Source organism: Dipodomys spectabilis, unplaced genomic scaffold (assembly GCF_019054845.1).
Source record: "Dipodomys spectabilis isolate Male_0828 unplaced genomic scaffold, ASM1905484v1 ptg000018l, whole genome shotgun sequence".
NCBI classification, from domain to species: Eukaryota; Metazoa; Chordata; class Mammalia; order Rodentia; family Heteromyidae; genus Dipodomys; species Dipodomys spectabilis.
In genome coordinates this window covers 6,911,985-6,938,193 of record NW_024870695.1, presented here as the reverse complement: position 1 = coordinate 6,938,193, position 26,209 = coordinate 6,911,985, and the positions used below count along the sequence as shown (strand labels likewise).

At 52.0% G+C, this 26,209-nt stretch overlaps 1 protein-coding gene across 1 annotated transcript in view; it reads right to left on the bottom strand.

Moving 5' to 3' along the window:
* Positions 1 to 1,080: 1,080 nt before the first annotated feature.
* Positions 1,081 to 26,209, bottom strand: part of Mrc2 (mannose receptor C type 2) — a 54,870-nt gene continuing 29,741 nt past the window's right edge. The window contains exons 3-30 of the mRNA XM_042674007.1: positions 25,286 to 25,459; positions 24,900 to 25,064; positions 24,578 to 24,691; positions 23,951 to 24,094; positions 20,579 to 20,767; positions 20,270 to 20,424; positions 18,283 to 18,390; positions 16,665 to 16,780; positions 15,601 to 15,749; positions 14,743 to 14,960; positions 13,624 to 13,766; positions 11,855 to 11,957; positions 11,481 to 11,619; positions 11,329 to 11,364; positions 10,915 to 11,075; positions 10,749 to 10,816; positions 9,413 to 9,513; positions 8,125 to 8,267; positions 5,705 to 5,819; positions 5,403 to 5,566; positions 5,159 to 5,267; positions 4,415 to 4,653; positions 4,091 to 4,259; positions 3,846 to 3,995; positions 3,117 to 3,236; positions 2,749 to 2,928; positions 2,460 to 2,486; positions 1,081 to 2,369 (exon numbers count right to left, since the gene is read on the bottom strand). Coding sequence (XP_042529941.1) covers positions 2,146 to 2,369; positions 2,460 to 2,486; positions 2,749 to 2,928; positions 3,117 to 3,236; positions 3,846 to 3,995; positions 4,091 to 4,259; positions 4,415 to 4,653; positions 5,159 to 5,267; positions 5,403 to 5,566; positions 5,705 to 5,819; positions 8,125 to 8,267; positions 9,413 to 9,513; positions 10,749 to 10,816; positions 10,915 to 11,075; positions 11,329 to 11,364; positions 11,481 to 11,619; positions 11,855 to 11,957; positions 13,624 to 13,766; positions 14,743 to 14,960; positions 15,601 to 15,749; positions 16,665 to 16,780; positions 18,283 to 18,390; positions 20,270 to 20,424; positions 20,579 to 20,767; positions 23,951 to 24,094; positions 24,578 to 24,691; positions 24,900 to 25,064; positions 25,286 to 25,459 — 3,923 coding nt within the window. The 3' untranslated portion in view covers positions 1,081 to 2,145. The remainder of the gene's footprint in view (positions 2,370 to 2,459; positions 2,487 to 2,748; positions 2,929 to 3,116; positions 3,237 to 3,845; positions 3,996 to 4,090; positions 4,260 to 4,414; positions 4,654 to 5,158; positions 5,268 to 5,402; positions 5,567 to 5,704; positions 5,820 to 8,124; positions 8,268 to 9,412; positions 9,514 to 10,748; positions 10,817 to 10,914; positions 11,076 to 11,328; positions 11,365 to 11,480; positions 11,620 to 11,854; positions 11,958 to 13,623; positions 13,767 to 14,742; positions 14,961 to 15,600; positions 15,750 to 16,664; positions 16,781 to 18,282; positions 18,391 to 20,269; positions 20,425 to 20,578; positions 20,768 to 23,950; positions 24,095 to 24,577; positions 24,692 to 24,899; positions 25,065 to 25,285; positions 25,460 to 26,209) is intronic.

Sequence of the window (26,209 nt, the reverse complement as noted above, 5' to 3'; positions counted from 1 at the left end):
GTGTATCTTTGTGTGTCTTTTTATATCCTTCAGTGTTCCAACCATGTGACGGCATTGCCTATTCATAGAAGTAGAAATGTATATTTAAAAAGCCATGAGCAGGGCAAACACACACACACACACACACACACACACAGAGCATCTGAAGGCTGCAGTTCTGAGCCAAACCAACCACCTCGTCCTATTGCTTGAATTATTACAAGAGTTTCCTCATGGCCTTCCTGCTCTCTCTCCTGCTTCCTACCCATTGTCTCTTGCTCATATCCTAGCCAGAACAATCTTGTTAAAAGGTCAGATTGGCCATCCCCCTCCTTCTAAGCATATTTTAAAATGACCCACCCAACACACACACACACACACACACACACACACACACACACACACGTTTCTATAATCCTCCTCAGGCCTAGCCTCTTTGCTGGATACCAGGGACCCCCAACTCCTCCCTGGGGCCCGCATGTCTATGCTGCCCATCCTCCACTTCTTTTAGGCTCCATGTATCTCCCTCCCGCTGGTAGGACCCCACTTCAGGCAGTCCAAACCAGCACCCTGCCCTTGTCCGGCTTCATTCCTCCTCCCAGCATCCCCTCTTGCTGTCGGGCTTGCTCTTTGTTCTCTGAGGTCGCTCTAGCTCAAACATCTGTTAAATGAACATGAGGGAACTTCCTGCCATCCATGTGTCCACCTCTGGGTGGTTTCAGGGTCCAAAGTCCCCAAAGACAGAAGAGAACTTTCCAGCAGCTAGAAAGCAGGTATGATCCAACAGCTGCCTTAGAAGGATGATGGTGGAGTCCCTACTCGGGGATCTTGAGTGCTCCCCTGGAACCACAGCTGGCATTTCTGCATGCGCTCAAAGGCACTGGGCTCAGTGCTTGTAATGATGAGCAGGTGCATGTTGGACAGATGTGGCCCAGATCCTCAGTTCTCCCTCACTCTAGGGAACATAATAGATCAGCAGACGCAGAAGGGTACGAAAATGAGAGTGCCCAAGGACCTTGACACGGGCTTTAGAAACATTATGATAAGGGTTCCAAAAGCAAAGGCTGACCCCAGGACAAGACTGGAACCCTGAGCTCTCAAGCCTCTGGAAGGTGTTTTATTGGTTTGCTTTTCTTTTTGACTTTTTACTCTTTTAGAATAAGGGCACATTAAAAAAATTAAGAACTACAAAAAAATAATAAAAGGGACCATGTTTTCAAGTGTTCACATTGTTTCCACACTCCATCCTTGGTGGCCGGCTGAGACCCTCCCCAGAAGCTGGGGCGCGGTTCCTCTGAGTTCCACTAGAGGGTGGCACCTGGCATCGTCCTGGGCTCCCGCTGCTTCTCCCAGGCCTCTTGGACCCTGGCACCTCTTTCCAAACCAGAGCAGGCGCTGATTAGGAGCTGATTAGGGATCTTGGTCCCCACAGGGGACTCTTTCAGGGACATAACCCTCCCCCCATCCGGCAGGAGATGACACCCCAACTCAGCCTAGCTCCCCACGGGGTGAATGGAATGTCTCCCCCAAGTCATGTCTCCACCCCAGCAAAAAGCACACTGGTGCCCATTCTGGGGTCCACCTACCCAGGCCCCTCCTATCACACCCCATGGCCACTCCAGCCATAGTGACAGATGCTCAGCCATCAGCTGACCCTCACTATGAGCTAAGGAGCTCCCTGACTTCAGAGCCCTGGTTCAAGAGGGGCTAGGAGAAAGGCAGGGCGAGGGTCACTGAGCTGAGACAGCCAGGCAGGAGAGGAGAAGCGGCAGGGAGCTGCTGAGGGGCCAGCACAGGCCTCTAGGTCTACAAGGAAGAGGTATTGGGGGTGGGGGTGTCATTAGGCCTGGGCTGGGGGGGCTGGGGAGGTAAGAAGAGGCTCTCCTTGGCCCTCCCTAACCTGCCTCTGGTTACTACAGGGACCTGTGCCCAGGTGACAAGACCTCAGGCCCCCAGAAAGGAAATCTCCATGCTGTACCCATCTGGGTGTCAGCCCAGCCTTTGTAGGAGAGTAGGAGCCCTCCCCCAGCCCAGGCCTGTCCCCCCAGCCCCAGCTCCCAACAGTGACTCCCAGGGCCTCCCCTCCATTGGCTGGGGGGGGATCCTGGCTGTCCTGGGGCCCCGCCTCCCCAGCGCTTGATCATGGCCCTGACTACACCCGTGGCTCTATTCCTGCTGCTCATTCATCTCCATGTCCGATACCAGGATGTTCTTCTCAGTGGCCTCGCCAGGGCCAGAGCTACTACGGCTATAGCGGGCGCCCTCGAAGGCCCCACGCTCCACGCTCTGTCGCCTCCGGTAGAGGATAAGGGCTGCAGTTATCAGGGCCAGGAGCAGCAGCACCGCCATCAGCACCACCACCAGAGCAGCTGGGTTCTCAGGGAGCGCAGCTGCAGGGGAGAGTAGACATCAGGCTGCAGTCTTGCCCGCAGGGGACGAGGGGAAGAGCAGGGCCTACTCTAGCAGTGCCTTCCACTCACCTGATGGGGAGAAGCTGCTCTCCTCCACTGCAGAAGAAGGAAGAGACAGGTTGGTAACAGTTGCCATAACAGTAATAATAATCGCTTGAGCCAACACCTGGAAAGCACTTTGCAGGATTTGCTGACCTCTGGGGGCCTGCTGTCCAGCTTGGAAGGTTAAGTCCCACAGCCAGCACTTCCTACAGGCTAATGGATCCCCAGAAAGGGTCCCAGTTGTCTCAGTCCTGTCTATTCATGCCCTCTGACCCCTGACCCGCTGTCTCCTGGACCTGCCAGGATGCCCGCTCACCTCGAGGGAGCTTGCAGACAACGCCCATGGTGATGTTGGTGCAGGCCCCAGGGCGCCATAGCCCACTGCTGCTCTGGATCCAGTAGCAGCTGTTGTGGCTCAGCATACTGGGGCCCAGACCAGGGGATCCCCAGTTAGAGTAGTTCACCACTGTGTTGTCCTGCCAGACCAGTGTGCCTCCTGTCGAAAAGAAGGCACTGGGGGGGTAGGTTCAGGGGTGCAAGGCGGGGCAGGAGCAGGGGGAGATGGCCAGTGCTCCAGGACCAACCCTCCTCTCTTCCCATGCCTCTCCAACCTGGGGAGGAACAAGGGAGGGCACCTCTCCTACAGCACAAGCCCAGGTCCACTCACCTCCTTGAGATACCTACCTTTGGGGTTGAAGTTCATGCCCAGCCAAGCACCCCGATTCTGGCCTTCCGAGCTCTGCAGATGCTCCCAAACAAACACGTTCTCCATTTCATCCAGAATGGACAGGACTGCCCCACCCACTGGACATAAAGGAGGCCCAGTCAGGGCCATTAGGTCTCCCTGGAGTAGCAGACCGTCCCCCTTCCAAAAAAAGCAACCTTAACCTTCCTCTCTGGCATCCAATACAGGATAGTGTGGAATCCATGTATTTGTATGCATGTGTACATTATAGAAATATTCTGTACAGATGACACCTGCGTTCTCTATACTGTACATGTTACATATAGTCTGTAGCAATTAGAAAGTGAAGGCACTGGTCTCACACTTGTAATCTTAGCTTCCTGGGTGGTTGAGATATGAAAATCACTTCAATGCCAGCCTAGACAGAAAAGTCCACAAAACTCTATGTCTAATTAATCAGCAAATTGCCTGCATTGGGGGCATGACTTCGGTGACAGAGCGCCTGCCAGCTGTGAGTGAAAAAGCCAAGTAAGCCAGCATGATGCCCCAGTACTGGCACAATGAAAAGGCTGTGAGCCATAGCCAGGCTGGCAAAGAGGATGAAGAGTTCCTGAAAACAAGAGTTGCCTTGAAAACAAAAGAACCTGTGCAGCAAGGTGACTGACTTCTGAGTGACCACACAGGAGGCCCTCTGAAATGCCCGCCTGGGCTGACCTGTCTCCACCTACCTCTCTGGCAGCGCTGCAGCGCCTCCTTGTGGCCCAGCAGCAACTCCATGTGGAAGGAGTAACAATGCTCCCTAAAGGGGATCCACGCAGAGTCAGCCAACCCCTGGGGACAGCTGCCGTGATAGTTTATCCTTCGGGGAGGAGGTGGCCCTGGGGGAGAGGAGGAGGTACAGGATTGAAGACGCAGCCCAGTACCCTCCCAGGACCACCTTACCCAGACCTGGACCTCAGTAGGTGGTGCTCACCCCTGTTAACTCCGCACACCGCTCCCTGCAGCTTGGTGTCGCAGCTGGTGGTGTGCCAGGCCCCGTCTACATCCAGGTAGGTGCAGCCCCCTGAGTGCTGGGGCTCTCCATCCTGCCAGTTCATATAGCTCAGGGGCTCCTCTGAGACCCAGGAGTACTGCCGGGACCCCTAGGCATGAAGAGGCCATGGGTGGGAAGAAGAGGAGACAGTCAGTGGAATAGGGAAGAGGTTGGGCGGAGGAGAAAGGGACGAGGGGAGGGGGCGGGTGGGAAATCCAGGCAGTGGGCAGGGTGAGGTTGGGGGCTGCAGTGTTGGGGGCCCACCTCCTCACTGGCCAGCCCGATCCAGAGTGGCACCCGCAGGCCTCGGGCAGCCTGTGTGAGGAAGGCCTGGGTGTAGGGGTCAGGCACGTGGGCCAGGCTGGTGTTGCGGCTCTCACACAGCAGGAGGGCATCATGCCAGCGCAGAGGCTTCTGCAGCAGCCGGAAGGTGCCATTGAGGTAGGAGAGCTCCGTGCCGGGGGCAGGGGGCGATGCTGCTGGGGATGGGCTCAGGGAAAGGTCTACAGGGAAGGGGGCAGGGCTCAGGCTGGGCTCTGCCACCCTCATCTCATTCCCAGGCATGAGACTTGGGGCGGGAGGGGGGAGGGGGTGGGCAGGGTGGTAGGAGGGATAGAGATAGAGATAGAGGAAGAAGCTAGAGCCTTGGCCTTACTCTGGCCCAAGAAACAAACCCAGGGCAGAAAGACACCATGCAGGGAGTGAGAGGAAGCTCAGGGGCCTCTTACCCCAGGCATGCACCCAGTGTTTGTCAGGCACCCAATATTCAGCTTTCCCAGGGGAGCCCGCCACACACCCAGATCTTATAGCCAGGACCCCTCAGGGCTGCTACTGTCTTTCCAACTCTCAGCGCCTGAGTTTCCACCACCTGAGATCTGATTCCCCAGCAGATACACGACTCCCTGTCCTAAGGGCCTCTAAGACTCAGGGACCCTCCACTCCTCATGATGGCATGGCTCCTGGCAGCTGGCTCAGTGCTAGACTTCCAGGTGCACTGGTGACACATACCTGTGCCCTTCTGGCAAATGAATCCGTGGGCCTCCTCAGTGCAACTCCGGTCATCCCAGCGGCCAGTGAAGTGTGCCGATGGGCTGTGCAGGACAACCGCACAGCTGGTCTGGGGGAGGAAGGAGCTGCTCAGGGGAGTCCCATGGGGGCTGCTTCCCCCAGCTGTACCACTGCCTGCCCCCCAAAGGGAAGAAAGAAGGAATGAGGGCAGACAAGCCAGGAGAGAGCGGAAGGATGTCCTCACCGGTTTGTTGCCGCTGGGAGCAGGGCTGGGGCCAGAGGGCTCCCCCGGTGCCCAGTTGGCATAGAGCAGAGGCTCCTGCTCCACCCACTGGAAGTCCCGCTGTGAGGCATGGAGGCCAGTCCAGAGGTCAAAGGTCACATTGGGTAGCTTGGCTGTGATGAACGCTACAGACCCCCAGAATAGAGTCAAGAATGATGGGCTGATCCCTGACTGCTCTGAGTGGGGAGATAGTGGGGGGGGGAGGAGGGGGGGGCTGGGTTGGAGGACATGAGGGGGGCGGCCTCCCCATGGTCTGGCTGTACCTTGCTCTAAGGGATTTGCAATGGTGATCAGCTGGGCTTCTTGCTGCTCACAAAAGAACTGTGCCTCTGACCACTTCACCCGGTCCTGGGGGTGCTGGCCCTGGATTCTGAAACACTGTGGGAAGGAGGTGTCTCAGCCGCGGCCGTACCTCCATATCCCGCGGATTCCAGAAACCCCGCCACCCACCTCAGCATGGGTCCTGAGAAGTTTGGCGGCTGAGAACCAGGATGTCTGGGTGTCCTCAGACTAGACTCCACCCTCCTAACTTGCCACAGAGGCTGATTCAGACACGTGCCCAATGCTCTTGGGGATTTAAAAAAAAGTTTTTTTTCTTGTGCTGATCCTAGAGCTTAAATTGGGAGTCTAGGCAATGCCCTGAGCTTTTTTGCTCAAGGCTAGCACTCTACCGCTTGAGCCACAGCTCCATTTCTGGCTTTATGTATTTATTTATTGGTAGTTAATTGGAAGTTAAGAGTCTCATGGAGCTGGGCACTGATGACTCACACCTGTAATCCTAGCTACTCAGAAGGCTAAAATCTGAGGATGGAGATTCCACACCAGGTGGGGCAGAAAAGTCCCTGTACAATTCTTATCTGTAATTAACCATTCAAAAACTGGAAGTGGTGCTGAGGCTCAAAATGGTAGCTTGCTAGTCTTGAGCAAAAGAGCTCAAAGATAGTGCCCAGGCCCTGAGTTCAAGCCCCAGGACCAACACACACACACACACACACACACACACACACACACACACACACACACACACACACAGCTCAAGGACAAGCCAGGTACTGATGGCTCATGCCTGTAATATTAACTCAGGAGGTTGAAATCTGAGTGGTTCAAAGCTAGCCTAGGGAAGGAAAGATGTGTGTGTGTGTGTGTGTGTGTGTGTGTGTGTGTGTGTTGGTCCTGGGGCTTGAACTCAGGGTCTGAGTGCTTGAGCTCTTTTGTTCAAGGTTAGCACCCTACCACTTTAAGCCACAACTCCACTTCCAGTTTTGTGGTGGCTAAATGGAGATAAGGGTCTCATGCACTTTCCTGCCTGGGCTGGCTTTGAACATGATTCTCAGATCTCAGTCTCCTGAGTAGATAGGGCTACAGTTGTGAGCCACTGGCGCTCAACAACTTTTTTTTTGTGGTGGTAGTGGGGTTTGAACTCCCAGTCTGATGTTCGCTAGGCAGGCTGCTCTACTACTGGGCCCATATCTCCAGCCCCACACTGAGATTTTTAAATATAATAACAGAAAAATAAATACCATGTGAGCTCACTCCTATGCAGAATATAAGCTCATCTCACAGAAGTTAAAGATAGAATGGGAATTCCCAGTGGAGGGGCAGTCAAGGCTGATCAGTGGGTATAAGTTACAGTAAGACAGGACCCATTAGTGCTGGGGTGCTGCTCTACAGTAGGGTGGTTATAGCTAACAATAATGTGCTGTGTACTTCAAAGAAGCTAGAATTCATGATTATTTAATGCTTTCACCCCCAAAGCATAATAAATACTTAAGAAGATGGATGCTGACTCTGAGTTAAACAGCTCACCATGTAAACACATACTGAGTATCACATGGTACCCAAAAAATACATGCAACTTTTATACTCGTAGGTGCCAGTTAAAAATAAATTTAAAGTAAAAAAAAGAAGAGAATTTTCTATTATAGAGGAAAATAATTGTGGAATATATGCAATCACATTGCTTCTAAACATTATTTAAATGTTGATAATTACTACAACTAATCATTTGAGTGAGTCCAAACATGTTTACATAGCAGTCATAAAGAAGTTTTCATTTTAAAAATACTATTTTTTATCTTTAACTTATGTTTTAAGTTTTGTTCTTACAAACATTTTCTTTTTGGTCAGGCGTGGGGCCTGAACTCTGGGTCTGGGTACTGTCCATACTACCACTTGAGCCACCGTGCAATTTTTGGCTTTTCTGCTTATGTGGTGCTGAGGAATCAAACCCAAGGCTTCATGCATGCAAGGCAAGTATTCTACCACTGAGCCACCTTCCCAGCCCTTTACAAACATTTTTATTGACACACACACAACCAAATACACACACACACACACACACACACACACACACACACACACACAGAGTCTGGGAATGTATGGTCCATATTTTGTTTTACTAGGGGGAGTTCATTATCAAAAAGTTTGACAATGATGGATCCAAAAATCTCACTGATGTAGTTGGACCCCTTCCACTCTGGTAGACCAGAAGATCCTACCACATTGAGCCATTTTCCAAGGACTCTAGCCCTGGCTTTGGGCCCAAGTAAAAGAGAGGTTGGTGGGTAAATGCAAGAAGCTATGACTTGAATGTTGCCAAAGAGCCAGAACTCCTGAGGCTCAGCCCTCCCAGGTTCACATCTTCTCCCCTGGCCATGCTGGCAATCTCTCCCCCACATCCTACCTTGTTGAGGAACTGGCTCCAGCCAGAAGGGCAGCCCCCCAGGGCTGGAGGTGGCAGGTCAGGGAGTTGTGTCTGCCCCGTGTTGTTGGTGCGCTTGCAGATGTAGGGCAAGGCTGTCAGGCACCTCTGGTCCCCCCAGTCCTCTGTGAAAGGGAGGGGAGGACAGTCACCCCAGGATAGGGCAGGGCAGTTTCTGGTAGTACTCTTGGCCACAAGAAAAGCATGAGTTCGGGCTGGGAATGTGGCTTAGTGGTAGAGTGCTTGTTTAGCATGCATGAAGTCCTGGGTTTGATTCCTCAGTACCACATAAAGAGAAAAAGCCAGAAGTGGTGCTGTGGCTCAAGTGGTAGAGCACTAGGTTTGAGCACAGAGAGGATCAGGGACAGAGCCCAGTCCCTGAGTTGTTTTTGCCTAGGAGTGGCAGAAAGAAAGAAAGAAAGAAAGAAAGAAAGAAAGAAAGAAAGAAAGAAAGAAAGAAAGAAAGAAAGAAAGAAAGAAAGAAAGAAAGAAAGAAAGAAAGAAAGAAAGAAAGAAAGAAAGAAAGAAAAGAAAGAAAGAAAGAAAGAAAGGAAAGAAAGAAAGGAAAGAAAGAAGGAAGGAAGGAAGGGAAAAAAACAAAGAGAAAGAAAGAAAAGCATGGGTTGGGACTCATGTACAGCTGAACTCAAGTCCTCTGTAACTTAGGGGCCATAAGGCAGAGCAGAGCCCAGCCCTCTCTAGGTCTAGCCCTTCCTGAGTTTGGGAACAAAGAATGAGAAGAACTAGGATCATGTCTGTAATCCCAGCTACTTAGGAGGTAGAGATCTCAATCAATAAGCTGGGCAGCTAGGTGCCAGTGGCCCATACCTGTAATCCTAGCTACTCAGGAGACTGAGATCTGAGGTTGGTGATTAGAAGCCAGCCTGGACAGAAAAGTCCATGAGATTCATATACCCAATTAACTACCATAAAACTAGAAGTGACACTGTGGCACAAGTGATAGACACTAGCTTTAGCCCTAAGCTCAGGGACAGCACCCAGGCCCTGAGTTCAAGTACCACAACCAAAGGGGGGGGGGGTGGCTGGACATAGTGTCACGATTGAAGTCTGAGGGTGGCCTCAGGCAAAAACATAACAACCTGCTTGAAAAATAACTAAAGCAGAAAGGCCTGAAAGTGGCCTCTGCCTAGCAAGTGTGACAGGATGAGTTCAAAGCACAGTACCAGTCCTGCCCCTCCCCCAAAAGAGACAAAGAATAAGAACTGATGGCCCAGGCCACTGCTGCTTCCCATCCCCACCTCACGCTCACCTCGGCTGGCTGTCATGTACACGCACTTCTTCTCTTTCCCTGGGGGCCGAGGTTTGCCTGCTGCCCAGGAGATGAAGTTAATAATGGAGCCATCTGTCCACCTGCAATGGCACAGAACAGGGGTGACGCCAGCCAGCACTGACCCAGGGCTCAGCCTCCCTTGTATGCAGCATGAGGGTAGCATCCAGCCGGAGGGGGTGCGGGGGGAGAAGGGGGGGAGTGACAGACATCCAGGAGCTCCAAGGCTGAAGACTAAAGAACAGAACCACACAGCCCCGGCAGCCAGGGACTTGAGGACCTGGTGACTCCAAGAATAGCCCAGCCCTCATTTCTCTGAGACTCCTGAAAACTCCTTCACAGGGGCTCTAAGCACAGTCCTGCCTCAAGCACTGGCTGCAGAGCCCCCCTCTGGGTGATCAGATGCTCTGAGGTCGCTTTGTTCATGATGGTGATCCCAGGTATACTAGAAGGCAGCTGCTGTTATTTCATTATTTAGTGCTCAGTATGTGTTGGATGCTGTGCTAAGGACTTGGATTTCTTCCCTCCCTCCCTCCTTCTCTCCTTGCTCCTCTCCCCTCCCTCCCTCCTTCTCTCCTTGCTCCTCTCCCCTCCCTCCCTCCTTCTCTCCTTGCTCCTCTCCCCTCCCTCCCTCCTTCTCTCCTTGCTCCTCTCCCCTCCCTCCCTCCTTCTCTCCTTGCTCCTCTCCCCTCCCTCCCTCCTTCTCTTCTTGCTCCTCTCCCCTCCCTTCCTCCTTCCTTCCTGGTCCTTTCCTCTTTCTTTGCAGTATAGGGATTTCTAATCCTCACAAGAATCTTCCATAGATGGGCACCTCTGGTGGCTAACACCTGTAATCCTAGCTATTCAGGAGGCTAAGATCTGAGGTTCGAAGCTAGCCTGAGCAGGAAATTCCATAATACTATTTCCAATTATCCACCAAGAAGCCAGAAGTGGAGCTGTGGCTCAAGCGGTAGAAGTCAGCCTTGACCTTGATCAAAAAAAGCTAAGGGATAGACCCTGAGTTCAAGCCCCAACACTGGCAAGTATACACACGCACGCGCATGCGCGCATGCACACACACACACACACACACACACACACACACACACACACACACACACAGAATCCTAGAAGGCAGGCTCCATTAATCACTACTTTCAGATGAGAAGCCTAGAAAGGCTAAGTCACTTACTTGAGGCCACACAGTCAAGAGAGGGGCAGAGCTAAATTCAAACATCACATCTTTCCCCCAACACACCCTTAGGGGTGTGCCTAGGGGCAGAGCTGGCCGCCTGCGCATACACTCCTTTCACACCTGCTGCCTGCCAAAGTTTCCCACCTGAAGCGCCCATCACTCTCAGAGGTGTGCAGGCCGATCCACCAGTGCTGCTCCTGGCCCCGAGAGAACTGGGGAAGGGGCGGAAGGTGAAGGTTGGCAGCCTCCTGGCTTTGGGTCCCGATGGGTCCTCCCCCAAAGTTTATGCCCCTTGCTATCTCTCTCCCACCTTCTGCAAGTTGTGCCCCAGAAAATCCAGCTCATCCTGGCTGTGCACAGAGGTCAGCTCGGCCTGGAACCACGTGCAGATGCGCTGCGCCTGCGCCCACGTGGAGTGATGCTCGAAAAACTTGTATTCTGCATCCTGGAAGCGCAGCCACTCCCGCCGGCCTGCGGGAGCAGCCCAGGGGTGGGAGCCACAGCCAGGGCCCAAAGGCTCTCCGAGGGGCCAGGGCAGGGCCAAGGGCAGGTGGCAGGTGGGCCAGGCTGGGAGCGCAACAGACCCAGGCCAGGCCAGGTGCCAGGCTCCAGGTCCTGGACTTGCCCCTCCTTCCACACTGAGGAAAACAGGGTGATGGTGTCCAACCCCAGCCAAGTCCATCCCCCTGGGGCTGGAACCCCTGGCCATGGTGTGGAGCCTCACCTTGTGGGCTGACATCAGGCTCCCGCACTTCCGTGCCTAAGGGAGAACAGAAACGAAGATGCTGCCGGGGATGGCAGGCTCTCCCTAGGATGCCAGGCCCCGCTGCGCTTCTCTCCTTCTAGAGCATGTCCCCCAGGGCTACCCCAGCCCACCTCGAGGGATCTTGCAAATCCAGTCCAGCTGCGTCTCGCACTGCATGGCCACCCACTGCAGGGAGGCCAGGTCAAGCACTGCACAGCCCCGGATGTCATCATCGTCGTGCCGGCTCCGGTCGAAATTGTGGTAAGAGAACTGGACAACCCGGTAGAGGAGGGAAGAGAGACTTAAGACACAGGGTACAGGCGGCTCCATCTCTAGGACCAAGAGGCCTGGCCTAAGCTGGACACCGCCAAACTGGGCTGGGCTCTCATCTCCAGCCTGCTTTCTTAAACTCTGGCCTCTTAGAACTCCACCTCCCCCAAGCACCACCCTCATCCGGTAAATCCCACCCACAATCAAGCCACGCCCCCTCCTCCCTAATCCTCACCCCGAGGCCATCACTCCAGCGCCAACTCTGACCCTCTCTAGGGTCCCGACGGTTCAGGCCAATCCAGAACCAGTGCTGCTCGTGGATCTCCGGCTCTGATTCACTTCAGTACAATGCAGGGATGGACAGAGAAAAGAGAAGTGAGAATCACAGGGGCCAAAACTCCCTTGGCTACTGATGACCTGGCAGCTCTGTGTTGAGGCCGCTCCATCTTTGCTTCACCCTACCTGCTAAACTAAAGCACTCATTTTCTTTCTTTTTCCTTTCCTTTTCTTTCCTTCTTTTTTTTTTCTTGTTGGTCGTGGAATGTGAACTCAAGGCCTGGGCGTTGTCCCTGAGCTCCTTTGTTCAACCCTAGTGCTCTACCCACTAGAGTTTTTCTGGTGGTTAACTGGAGATAAGAGTCTCATGGACTTTCCTGCCCTGGCTGGCTTTGAACCACAATCCTCAGATCTCAGCCTACTGAGTAGCTGGGTTACAGGTGTGAGCCATCAGCACCCAGCTCCAAAGCACTCTTTTGTTTGTTCAAGTTCTCTCTCTAGAGATGAGAGCTAAAGCAAATTGTCCAGTTTATGGGGCAGTCGCCTGGCTCCCTTTCCCTTGGCTTCTGTGTGGGATGCCCTACCCAGCAAAATTCTGCATGCTGATGGTCAAACAGCCAGAAAACCCAGACTGGAGAAAAATAAACCTGTATTCAAGCCCAACTCTATGACACTAGGACAAATAACCTAGCCCTCGAGGGCCACTGGAAATTACTACTTCCAGAGGTGTTGAGAACTGTGAACATTTACCACAGTATCAGATACACAATGAATGGTAAGGTGTGATGTTGAGTTATTGCAGTTATTAATTAAATGACATAATTAATTAAATGACATAATTAATGTTATAGTGGTTCATGCCTGAAATCCTAGCTACTCAGGAGGCTGAGATCTGAGGATCATTGTTCAAACCTAGCCAGGGCAGGAAAGTTGGTGAAACTCTTAGCTCCAAATAAACACTGGAAGTGGAGTTGTGGCTCAAGTGGTAGAGCAGTAACCTTGAATGGAAAAGCTCAGAGTCTGTGCACAGGCCATGAGTCCAAGCCCAAAACCAGTACCAAAAAAAAAACAAAAAAACACATAATCTTGATTGCTAGGAGAGATACTTGGAATTTAGATCTCAGGAACCGGGACCAGAAAAGTGCTTGCCTAGCATGCATGAGGCCCTAGGCTCAATTCCTTGGTACCTCATAATCAAAAAATAAAATTAATTAAAAATAAAAAGTTTTATTTTTGGATTTTTCCCAATACTAAGGTATATAAATGCTGTGTGCCATAGAAAACAGTACTTGGAGCCCACAGGATAGAGATGGGGTCCTGAAACGATGCCCTGAGCCATCGAGTTCCAGCCTTTCTTTAATGTCTTAGAAGGGTTTATTGAGGATTGTGAGTTGCTATTGTTGTAACAGAGGGGGTGCTCAACTGGGATCCGTTGTGATGGCAAGTTTGTGCATCAGAGTGGGTGCTGCTGGCTCTCTAAGGCTGCACCTCAGTCTCCTTTGCATGAGTGGGCCACACCAGTATGTTCACCCGAGATTACAGGGGACACGGCTACTTGATGGGGACAGAATGGTCCAGGTGTTCCAAGCACTCAAGATAGGCCCTACTGGGGTCCTTTTCACTCTACCCACCTCCTGTCCCCATTACTCAGCAAATCCAGGAGTCTGGTAACATGATTGTGCAGACAGCCCCTCCCCACCTATCCCTGCCTGGTCCCAAGCTCCGTACCCAAAGATTTTGTTGAGCATGTTGGCTACAAAGTGTTCCTCTTCGTAGCTGGCCAGGCTCAGCAGCTGGGCCCCCAACTCCTGGCAGTTCCCCTGGGCCTGGATCCAGCTCTTCTTGTCCTGTAGCCGCTCTGAGCTGAATACCTGCATGAGTAGAGCCCATTGTTTAAGCTGTGCCCACTGGCCCTCCTCCTCAGGGGTTTCTATGACAGCAGGAGGGTGGGATGCAGTGGCTTCATTGCTAAGGACAATCCTGCTCATCAGGAAAGGGAAGCAGGCACCATCAGCACAGGTGAGAGCTTCTGTGCCCAATCTCTGTGGGGATCCATTTTAGCAGAGCTACAACGTGCTATGGACCAGTTCCTTCCTTTCCTTAGACTTTAGTTTCTGCACTTCATAAAAGACCTTAGATTCCTTCCGTGACCCCAAAATATGGCAGATTACCAGGCGCCTTGCAGATCTATTGAACTGAGTCTCTACAGTGCAACCTAGCAGATCTTTTTATTTTGTTGTTTTGTAATGCTGGGAATAGAACCCAAGTCCTTGTATAGATGAACTAGAAGAGTTACTTTGCCAGGCACTGGTGGCTCAAGCCTATAATCCTAGCTACTAAGGTGGCTAAGATCTGAAGCCAGGAAAGTCTTTTTGTTGTTGTTTGTGTGTGTGTGTGTGTGTGTGTGTGTGTGTGTGTGTGTACATACCATTCCTGGGGCTTGAATTCAGGGCCTGGGCAGTGTCCCTCAGCTTTTGTGCTCAAGGCTAGTGCTCTACCACTTTGAGCCACAGCTTTATTTCCAGCTGCTGCTGCTTTTCTTACACAGACTTTCCTGCTTAGTCTGGCTTCAAACATGATCCCCAGATCTCAGCCTCCTGAGTAGCTAAGGATTACAGGCAAGAGCCACCAGTGCCTGGCAAGAAGCCAGAAGTAGAGCTGCAGTTCAAGCACTAGTCTTGAACAAAAATGCTGAGGGACAGCAATCCAAGCCCTAAGTTCTGAGTTCAAACTCCAGGACTAACACACACTCTGGATCTCTGGATCACAGATGGTGCCCAGGAAAGCTGCCTCTCTGCTCTGCCCTGCTCTTCTGCCCCCTGCCATGCTGCCAACAGGCTGACCTACCTTATAGCAGTACCGGAGTTTAGTGTCTGAGGCCCAGCCCTGCGGACAGGAGCCAGCAAGGCTGGGTGTGGGGTCTGGCCCGGGCAGCTCTGGTGTCACTGGTGTGCCAAGGCTCTGCCGGCAGATGTAGCGAGCCCGGAATGAGGTGCAGTTCTTCACCTCCCACAGTCCCATGGCACTCCCCGTGGCCAGGGCCACACAGCCCCCACGGCTATACCCTGAGGAAGAGATAAAGGAGACCACACATGAAAGAGGATTCGCCACTCTAGCTCTGACAGGAGGAACCAGCTTGGCCATCTCTGCAGGGACATGCACAGAACCAAGGGAGGAGGAAGGAATGAGGCAGTGGCCCAGCTCTGCAGTTATTTCCTGTGAGATCTTAGGCAAGTTCCTTAACCTTTCTGAGCCTCTGATGCACCTTATGTGTTATGTAAAGGGTTAGGGGAAGATAAAGGCAATTAATGTGAAATTTTAATACTACTAACAGCAAGCACTGTATTATGCACACTACTATACCTATTCTACATATATTAGCCCTTTCCCTATGTTAGCACTGGGCCTATCCTAAAACCTCACATGAGCTCTTTGAGGAAAGCGCCACAATCTCCATCTGACAGAAGAGGCCTGGGCTCAGAGATGCCCAGCTAGTCACCAGCAGCATCAGGATCCGAGGCCAGGCCATTTGGCTCTAGAAGCTGCTCTCCTGAGCAACACGCCATATTGTAGAAATGATCTGTTTCCTGGGGAACCCTAGGGCTCAGTCCTAGAGGGTTAAGTCCACCACAGCCTTCCAGCTTCCTCAAGACCAGTAAAAAGAAGGGGTGTTGACCAAAGCACCATGGACAAGTCAAAGCTCACCAGGCTGGTCCCGATTCCAGTGGGTGTACATGACTTCGTCCCCACTGAGCCAGTGGAAGGAGCCAGTGCCGTTGAGGTCCTGCAAGGCTGTCCAGAAGTACTGGCTTTCCCAGTTGTAGATGAGGCTGCTGACGAAGGCCTGCTCGAACCTTTGGGAGATGGGCTGGTCAAGGCAGGAAATGCACTACCCCCATTCCTGGATCTCTAGGCCAGGTACCCTGCCCCAGGAACTTGAATGCTTTGCCCAACCAGTAGAGGCTAAAGGAAGTAGAGGCTCCATTTGACAGAGGAGGAAACCAAGCTCCCTCTTCTACTGTCCACACCTTCTTGCCTTGCTGAGAAGAAAGCAGAGACAATCAGACACAGCCAAGGCCTGCCTTTCTTGGGCATCCAATTCACACCTGGGCCTGCCCCTGTCCTCCACTACCCTGAGGTCATTTCATATGGGAATGTCTTCCTTGCTGGGCGCCGGTGGCTCAGGCCTATGATCCTAGCAACTCAGGAGACTGAGATCTGAGGATTGAGGTTCAAAGCCAGCCCAGGCAGGAAAGTCCATAAGACTCTTATCTCCCAATTAACTATGAAAAAGCAAGAAGTAGAGCTGTGTGGTCCAAGTGGTAGCGTACACAGCTCAAGGTGCTATTTTGAGCAAACAGCCAAGTGAGAGTGTAAGGCTCTAAGTTCAAGTCCTAGTATATACACATACCTACTTTTCTTGTAACAAGATTTCAAAAAGACCCTGGAGGGCTGGGAATGTGGCTTAGTGGTAGAGTGCTTGCCTAGCATGCATGAAGCCCTGGGTTCCATTCCTCAGTACCCATATACAGAAAAAGCCAGAAGTGGTGCTGTGGCTCAAGTGGTAGAATATTAGCCTTGAGTAGAAGCAGCTTAGGGACAGTGCCCAGGCCCTAAGTTCAAGCCCCAGGACTGGCCAAAAAAAAAAAAAAAAAGATCCTGGAGTCCTTTGTAGTCCTGATGGCAGGAAGCTATCTTATTTGGTAGAAGGGTTAGATTAGGTCAGGACACAGGCAAGGGCTGGTCAGGGCTCCTGCCTCCTCCGATACCTGTTGGTGATGGTGACCAGCTGAGAGCCATGGTCAGTACACAGGCGCCGAGCCTCGCTGTAAGTCACTTGGTCTTCTCCCAGCCAATAGCAGGATGGGCTATGCCATGTCCAACCCTGGCTCAAGACAGGACAGAAGAGGGGAGTCTGTGAGAGGAAGACTCTACCCTTGTCTGTAAATACTGGGGTGCAGAAGGCCAACAGGGGCACAGGTTCAATCCCAGAGAGGGCAGGGTCTATGCTGGGCTCTGTTCCCAGTCACTGTGTCCTCTCTCCCCACTCCCATGTTACCCATGATAGTCAGGCCAGGATGGAGCACAGCTGCAGGTGGCTGATGGACTCAGGCTAGCTCAGAAAGATGAGTAGCACTTAAACAAAGAGGTACAGTGTGAAACTGCTGGTTGGCTGGGAAACCAAAGCTAAAAAGCTGAGAGATGCCAGGACGTAGGGGAGGGGGACGGAGTAGTTCTCAGAGGTCTGGAAAAAGCTGAAACTGGGGAGGATGTGCCTGGGGTTGAGTGGGAGGCCAGGCAGCCTTTCTGTGGGGAGCAGAGAAGAGATCAATCTAGGTGCAATGTTGGTATCTGGGTGGTGGCAGGAGCCAGGGCAGAAGGTATGATGGGGGAGGGGAGCACATGTGCCCATTAGGAGCTGGGCAAAGACCTCTAGCTATCCTGAGATGTCCCTCCTCTATTCCCCCCCCCCCTCCAGACTGACCTTGGTGCCAGGCAATTAGCAACTCCTCTCCCTCCACCCCACCCAAGCCAGAGCAAAGTCTCCAGGCTAAACTGGGAGCTTGCTGAGCGCAAACTCCTCAGCTGAGCCCATCCATCAAGAGCATGCCGGCTGGCATTTCCTGCTCCACCCCTGGAGGAGGGTCTGGTTGCAGGTGGGCAGGCTGTGGTGAGGGGCTTAATCCGTAGGAAAACAGAGTGAGGACCAGACCTTCAGCTAGGGGCTGGGAGAAGAAGCCCAAAGGCCACAAAGTAGGCTTTATAAGCAATCTCCCCACACCCCTGCCACTCACCCCCCTGCCACCACCCCACAAGGCAGCACCAGCTCACTCACTCACACCCTCAAGATTCCTCTCACTCACCTTTCATTCCTAAGCCCTCCCCTCTCTGAGCCTCTTCTGGAGCCCAGGGGGAGTTGGAAAGGAGCCCAGGGCAGTAGACTAAGGAGAAGATGGCCCTTACCAAGGGACCTCATTCCTCCAGAGGTGACAGGCAAGCACTCACTGTGTTCCATTGAGGCACATGCCAGCAAGGCACAGAGGAGAAAGGCCTGGGGGTACACAGACCCCTCCAGCAGCCTCCTCCTACTCTGACCGGGCCAGACTCAGGTCATCCCCACCTCCACCTCCCTGTTCTCTACTGTGGGTGAGAAGTGGCTTCCCCACAGATAGGGTAAAAGGTTCAAGGCTGGGGTGAGGACCTCTGCTTCCTCCTATAGTCCCTGCCCTATCCCACCCCACTCAATATTTCTCCTTCAGGAATGAGCAATTGGAAAGCTAGAGAAGTGGATGCATGCTGGGAAAGGCTGAAGGATTCCTTCCACTCCTTCACCCTGGGGGCTCTGCTGGCTGGCCCCATTCAGGGCAGGTCCAGAAACACCCTCACCTTCCGGCAACCATGGTCCTCCTCAGCAGCCCCCTGGCTTAGCTGGCCGGCCTTCTTGCAGATGGAGGGCAAGGATTGGTTACAGGGACTGTCATTCCAACGACCTTCCTAGGAACACACAGTGAGGGACAGTCATATCCCAGATCCCATACCTCCAGTCTTTCTGTGAACCTAACTTCTGAACCTAGACCTGTCTCTGACTTGCTGTGTGATTTTGAGTAAGTGACAGCATCTCTGTGTCCCAGGCTGTTCAGTGGGGAAAACACTTTCAGTTCTGTAAGTCTCACAGGTAGATGAGCGCATACATCATTTATATGCAAATGCCCTAAAGCCCTAACAAACAATGCCTCAGTAGAGAAAGATATGCTGGATTATGTATGGCTCATTTTAGAAACATCAAACCCAAACTGGCTGGGGTTGAAGGTGTGGCTCAAATGGTAGAGTACCTGCTTAACAAGCCTGAGACTCTGAGCTCAAACCCCAGTACTACCAAAAACAACTTCCCCAGCCAGAAACAAAAAACTGGCTAGGATTGTTAGAGTAGCTGAATAGCAGAAATAGGCATGTTTCCAAGTACAAGGTCCTTGCTTATGCACAGGAGATGTGTTCCAGGATCCCCACTGGATATCTGAAACCACAGACAGTACCAAATCCTGTATATACTGTGTTTTTATACCTATGAGGATAAAGCTGAATCTACAAATTAGACCAGATTCTCCCAGCTGAGAAGCTCAGTGATGAAGAAGCTGAGAGGAATTTAGTCCTATGCCCATAAAAGTACCTGAGCCCTTGCCGGTACACACAGCCTTCCAGCCCTAAGGGCACAGTGCTTATATATCCTCACACCCAGGAAATGCCTGGCACAAAGTGGGTACTCAATAAATAACTGCTTTTAAGTTGTTAAATAACATCCCCAAAGGCAAAAACTCAGCTGCTTCAGTGTCTGGCACTGCATCTGACAGAATGTTCTGCATGGTTCCCAAACAGGCAAGGTGTCCTCCTGGCTCTTTCTCTTTTTAAAGGGTCTCTTCTCTATTGGAAGCCCTGAGTTAATTTGCTTACATACACCATGTTGAAGTTAAAACTATGGCAAACAGAACCCTATCATTTCTAGAGAAAGAAAAGATCTTGTAGTTAAGTTCAAGATCCCGTAGGGTGCAGACTGGCAGACTAATCCTGATCCTACAGCTTCCCCATGATATGGGTTCTGATGCCACCTGCTGGTGGGGAGGAATAGCTGGCGGGAGACCAAGAATGGTCAGGCAAATGTGCCTAAGGTTTCATGAGAGTAAATTCCTTTCATCTTCCCAATGGCCCAAAATAATGTGGCCAGGGTGACTGACTCAGCTAGTAGGGTTGAGGATGAGATGAAAACCCTGGTGGCAGGCTAGGAATGTGGCTCAAGTGGTAGAGCACTAGCCTTGAGCAAAAGAAGTTCAGGGACAGTGCCCAGGCTCTGAGTTCAAGCCCCAGGACTGGCAAAAATGAAGGAAAGAGAGAAAGAAAAAAAAGAGAGAGGGGGAGAAAGAAAGAAAGAAAAAAAGAAAGAAAGAGAGAAAGAAAGGAAAGAAAGAGAGAAAAAGAGAGAGAAAGAAAAAGAAAGAAAGAAAGGAAAAGAAAAAGAGGAAGGGAGGAAGGAAGGAAGGAAGGAAGGGAAAAGAAAAGAAAAGAAAACCCTGGGGAGCTAGGAAGGTGGCTCAGTGGTAGAGCGCTTGCCTTGCATGAATGAGGCCCTGGGTTCGATTTCTCGGCACCACATAAGCAAAAAGAAAAAATCCGGAAGTGGTGCTGTGGCTCAAGTGGTAGAGCCCTAGCCTTGAGCTGAAGAGCTGAGGGACAGCACCCAGGCCCAGAGTTCAAGCCCCATGACGACCCCCTCCCCCCCCCAAAAAAAGAAAACCCTGGTGGCCTACTGAGGGACAGTGAGGAGGTCTGGGGTAAGGAGGCATGGATTCTATGGCTCTGTGATGGGAAGGGAGGGTCTCACCGGCCCCCAAATGGTGACACAGTCCTCTAGACTGTCCCGGAAGTTGTTGGGCTCAAAAGGATGCCAGTGGGTAAAGCTGACAAGGCTCCCATCGGACCACTCGAAATTCATCTGCAGTTTCAAGTCGTTGAGGCCGATCCACAGCTCCTCCACCTCTGTGAAGTGCAGAAGAGGACAGAGAAGACACAGACAAGTCAGCCACCCACAGGGAGAGGAGGAACATTCTCTGAACTTCCTGGATAAAGAACCGGATGGACAGCAGATAGGCCCAGCCCTCCACCCCAGCCATGAGACCAGGCAGCCCCTCACCTTGCTTGATCTGCTTGGTGATGAACTCCAGCTCAGCCATGCTATGGATGCTGAGCAGGTCACCTCCACCCCGAAGACACGCCTTCTTAGACTCCTGCCAGCTGCGCTTCTCAGCCTGCAGGCGGTAGCAGTGGCCCTGGAAGGGCTGCCAGCTCGGTTCACAATCCACCTTCACGTTGGCCCACCTGTCTGCAGAGAGAGACCCACATGGCCATTGCCCAGAGTTGCCCAGACTGGATACATACCAGCTCATTGGATGTCAACACAATCAGGACTGTCACCAAGTCATCTTCTTCCCAAATATGTCTCATATTGGCCTTCCCCATTCAGACCAGTGTGGATGTTGAAAACAAAACCCTTCTTAGAGCCCAGGGTGGTAGTTCACACTGGCATTCTCAACTACTTGAGAGGCAGAGACCAAGATTGAGATGAAAACTCGTGGGGCTGGGAATGTGGCTTAATGGAAGAGTGCTTGCCTAGCACGCATGAGGCCCTGGGTTCAATTCCTTGGTACCACATAACAAAAAATAAAGATTGAAGTTCACTCTGGGCATTGGTGGTTCACATCTGTAATCCTAGCTAGTCAGTAGACTGAGATCTAAGGATTTTAGTTTGAAACCAGTTCCTGGGGTAGGAAAGTTAATGAGACTCATCTCCAATTAACCACCAAATAGCTAGACGTGGAAATACCAGCCTTGAGCAAGAAAGCTAAAGGAAAGCACCTAGGCCCGGAGCTTAAGCCCACTACTGGCACACACACACACACACACACACACACACACACACACACACACACACACACACAGCCGCCTAGGCCTGTTTTCTCCTCTGCAAATGGTGTTTCCTGCTATGTGAATCAAACTTAGCTTGTGGCCACATTACTTAATAAATGGAATCCTAATTATTCTGGCAAATAAGTCACTGAGCACCAACTTTGTGCTGGCCTGGGAAGTCTTTGATGAAGGGACAGGGCCTTGAGGTAATCACAAGGACCAGTCTGAACAGCACCAGGAAACTGAGCAGGTCACAGGTTGGGTGAGCAGTCAGGATCAAGGGATGCATAAAGTGGCTGCACTTAGTCACATCCCCTGGCTAGGATTCGTCCTCTGGCTCCTTTTCCACCCCCAATTCCTCTCCATGCACCCCAAAGCCCTGTTGCACTCAGGACCATGCATTTCAGCTTCACCCTTTAGGGACTGGGTTCTGAGGGCAGCTGAGGCAAACAAGCCCTCACTTGGGTCTTGGCAAGAGAAAACAGGACTTCTTCAAACCACCCACAGTGTCAGGCTCGGGCAGGATTCCGCCTGGCCAGGCAGGAAGACCTGTGCTTACTCGAAGCATTGCCCCAAACGTGGATTTTCTTTCTGGATGCTCCAGACACACCTTTTCCAGGAGACCTAGCAAAGTGGGTGGGCTAACAGCCAGCTCCGGCTCACCCCTTGGCTCAGAAGACGTCAATCATCTTTCGCTAGCCAATGAGCTACGACCTGAAGCTGCCGCTCTCGACAGAACGGATTTTAGGTGATTCCTTATCTGGGGAACGCAGGCGCAGGATAGCAATGGCGCCACCCTCAGAAATGACATGACTTATGTGATGACACCCCAAAAGCAGAACCCACCCGCCCGAATAACTGCTTAGATTATGCCTGGGAATGGAGGAGGAGGGAGGAGGGAGGAAATCCGAGGGCACAGACCATCCTCCGGGCTGGAGCAGGACTAGCCTTGGGGGCAGGGAAAAATCAGAAGCCATTTCTGGGAAGACCCAGGATTGATGACTACCCAGGCTTCCCCCAGCCAGAGGAGGGCTGCCTTGACCGGGGCTTGCTCCTACCCCCGCCCCCCCCCCCCCCCACACACACACAAAAGGGTCACTTGAGAATGCAGTAGCTGGCAGTCCTGAGTCAGTTTTTGGCGAGTTTCACAGTCTAGAGCAGAAAGTTGGCGCTCAAACTCCCCAACCTCACAGGTTTGTGAATTTTTCTGGTTTTGCTATATATTTTTATTTTACTATATTTTTTGTAATGAAAACTCCCTCTTTATTCCACAGCTATGAGGTTACCCAAACAAGTAGCAGTAGCCCAGTAGGCTGTACTGATAAAGCCAGGCAGGGTGTCCAGGAGCACTGGCACCCTGGGCCAGGACTCAGCTTTGCAGGGTGGTGGCAGGATGCCTGCATTTATTTGTAATATGTAAGTAAGGATTTTGCAACCCAGAGACCAAACTGTTGTGCATGGCCACAAACCAGTAAGGGGTAAAGCCCCCCCAAACAGGCTTTGTTCATAGTCCCAAACTCCTCCATCTCTCCTATAAGACACTAGAACTATCTCTGTAAATCATCCAAAGGAGCTTAAAAACCTGCAAAGGTTCCCCACAGGCTACCTGGCCTCACCCAACTTCACCCAGCAGTCAAGCTTCTTCTGAGACTGGTTGCAACCTGCCTTTCTCAACTCTCTTCTCATCCCCACACCCAAATGGTTCCTGCACAGGGCTCACGTGAAACCCTTAAAAGAAGGGTCTGAGCCGGGTGCCAGTGGCTCACACCACTGTAATCCTGAGTAGGAGGCTGAGATCTGAGGCTGATGCCTGGGCAACATGAGGCTCCTATCTCCAATAAACCACCAGAAAACTGGAAGTGGCGCTGTGGCTCAAGCAGTAGCTCGCCTTGAGCTGAAGAGTGCAGGGACAGCGCCCAAGCCCAGAGTTCAAACCCCACAACCAACAAAAAAAAAAAGAAAAAAAGAAAGGTCTGGTTCGGTTAATCTGGGGCAAGACCTATTGGCTTCATTTCTAACATACTTCTAGATGATGTGGTACTGCTCGTGTGTGAAGTTGGCTGAAGACCCCACTTGGAAGAAGTAGGGCCTATTCTCCAACTCAACCACAGACTCACCTTGGGGGCTCTTCTTCCCTGTCTCCACGCCTTTGCACGTGAGCGTCCCCACACCTGTCTTTGCTCTCAACTTGAAAGGCACAAGTCACATGTCACTTCACCAAACTCTCAAGTGCCAGAAACTTCATCAGTTTCTTTTCTAGCACTTATTATACATATTACTACAACAGCCCGTAACTCAAGGTATTCTAATTATGTGTTTATAGATCTTGTCTCCTCCAACTGACTATGGTCTCCACAGGGCACCAAGAATATTACCAATCTTTAACGTGGTTCCCACAAATGTTTCTCAAATGAATGGACAGCACATTCAAACTTGTTCAAACGTTAGGTGAACAATTAAATAGAGAGAGAGAAGATGAGAACCACTTCACCTTGTGGACATAACAAGAAGGGAGGCTGAGCCCCCTTGGCTATAACCCTAATAAACCTCACGCACGTGCACTCCCACATCCACACCTGTGGCACAGCCCCTGGCTCACCTGGAGGGGTCAGCTCAGTGGTTGAGTTGGGCTTCTTCTTGCACACGTAGGGCAGTGCGATGCTGCAGTCACGGTTCTGCCAGCCGCCTGAGGACTCAGTGCGGATCACGCCACAGTTCTCCTCATTTGGGTTGTCTGGTTGATCTATGGGATGGGCAGAGCACCGGCACCCCAGGAGACAGAAGCTCACCCTGTGGCCCATGGAGTGTCCTGCTCCCTCTACTTCCAGGGCTAGCTGGAGGAAGTCAGGCCTCAGTGCCAGCTCCACTGTTAGATCCTCTTGTTTTCTCACCTGGGCCCAAACAGTCCTGAACCTTCTACTCTGCAATGTACAGCAGCCCCCATGCCGACCTCCCTACTCAGGCCTCCAGGGCACTGGATCTGGATATACACTGTCCAAACCTGTGACTGGAGGCTGAACCCTGGACCATTCCCCGAGTTTTGGGACAGGGGAGGGAGCCTAATGGGAGGGGCCCATTTCTACTTTGTGTCAAGTCATTGCATGAACCTGCACAGCCCAGTCTAAGCACGAGTGGAAATGTGGGTCTCACCTACTCGCACTGGAGCAGGGGAGATGGAAGCCAAGTACTTGTAGGGTCCCTGAGTTCCCAAACCCCATGGTCTTACCACTCTCCCAGTTGAGGTACTTGAGGGGCGAGTTGTCTGACCACTGCCAGCCTCCACTGGTGTCCAAGTCATTAAGACCAATCCACAGTGTGGAGCTGTAGCCTGTGAGGAGCCCTGGCAGCAAGAGGGAGCAATGAGAAGGGAGGAGTCCCATCCTCAGCCCTCCAGCTTTCTCTCCTCTCCTCACCCCTCCTCACATGCAGAAAGGGGGCAGGGTCGCCACCTGAGGGAAGTCTCAGGCTTTGCTGACACTGCATCCTGTACCCAGGGTAGACTAGACTCCAGCCCACCAACCTCGCTGCAGGGGCTGCCTCCACTTTACCATTGATGTAGGTCTGCTCGTGGATCTCAGTGATGCTGAGCAGGTCTGCCCCCTGCTGCTCGCAGCTGGCCCAGGCCTCCCTCCAGGACAACGTGGACTGGAAGTTAAACTGGTAGCAACTGTCGGTCAGCTGGTCCTTGTCCCAGAAGGTCTCGCAATCATTACCTAGCCCCACAACCAATGGACTTATGGATGGCTCTTCCCCAGCAGGTGATCCCTTAGCCCCACCCAGCATCTCTCTGGAAGCACAGAAGTCTATGCCACAGAGGAGGGTTTCTCACCCCAGTCCCATAGCTTCTTCAGCTCCCACTGAAGCCGCTTTCCCAGCTCCCAGCCTCTCATCACCAGCCTCCCTCCAGATGCCTCCCTACCCGCCCCGCTCTCACTCTTGATGGGGCAGAAGCCCCAGCGCTCATCTTTGCCATAGTCCTGGGTGGTGGCACACCACAGATGCCCATCTTCGCGGCCTGTGCTGGTGCAGCCGTGGAACCACTGGTTATCATATTTGAAGGGGATGGTGCATGGCTTTCCGTGGGAGTTCCCCTGAATGGTGTAGACCTCTGTAGGGGAGCAGAGTCAGGCCCTGGGCTGGTGGACCCCACCCCACAACCTCTCTCTTCTCAGGGAAAGCCCCCTCTAACTCAGGGGGCCAGGGAGTGGATGCAGTCAGAAGAGACTGAGAGGGACAATGGTGCTAGATAACTCTAAGGTGTCCTCTCCTTGGAGCTGGCACAGGCTCATGGCTCACCCCATGGGAGAGAACAGGGCCTCCCCAATCCCTTGAACGCCCATCTAAATGAGGGCAGCTCTAAGTCATCCCCAAGGGCTGAGCCCTATAAAATCAGCCATAGGAACTGGGAGAGAGCAAGGGAAGAATTGACATTGTCCACAAAGAAATGTACTCTTTACCTGACTTATGGAACTGTAACCCTTCTGTACATCACCTTTATAATACACATTTTTTTTAATTACAAAAACAAAATTAGCCATGGGACTAAAAATTCTACCACGAGATCAGGGCAGCTTCCAGAAAAGAGCCCAAACAGTGGAGCTGCCCACCACCAGCGGCTCCTCACTGGATAACATTCACTAGTAGCTAATCCAGTGCCATGTTGCCCAAGCTAGTCCCCTGGGGGAAGGGAGTTACCACTGAGTTTTAGGTTATACTGTTTAAAGGCTTTTTGAGCAGCATTCATTCTTCATTTCTTAAAGGTAACTCCTTTAAAGCTAATTTTCCCAATTATTCAAAAAACAAATACTTCCTAGCTGGGCACTAATGGCTCATGCCTATAATCTTAGCTACTCAGGAG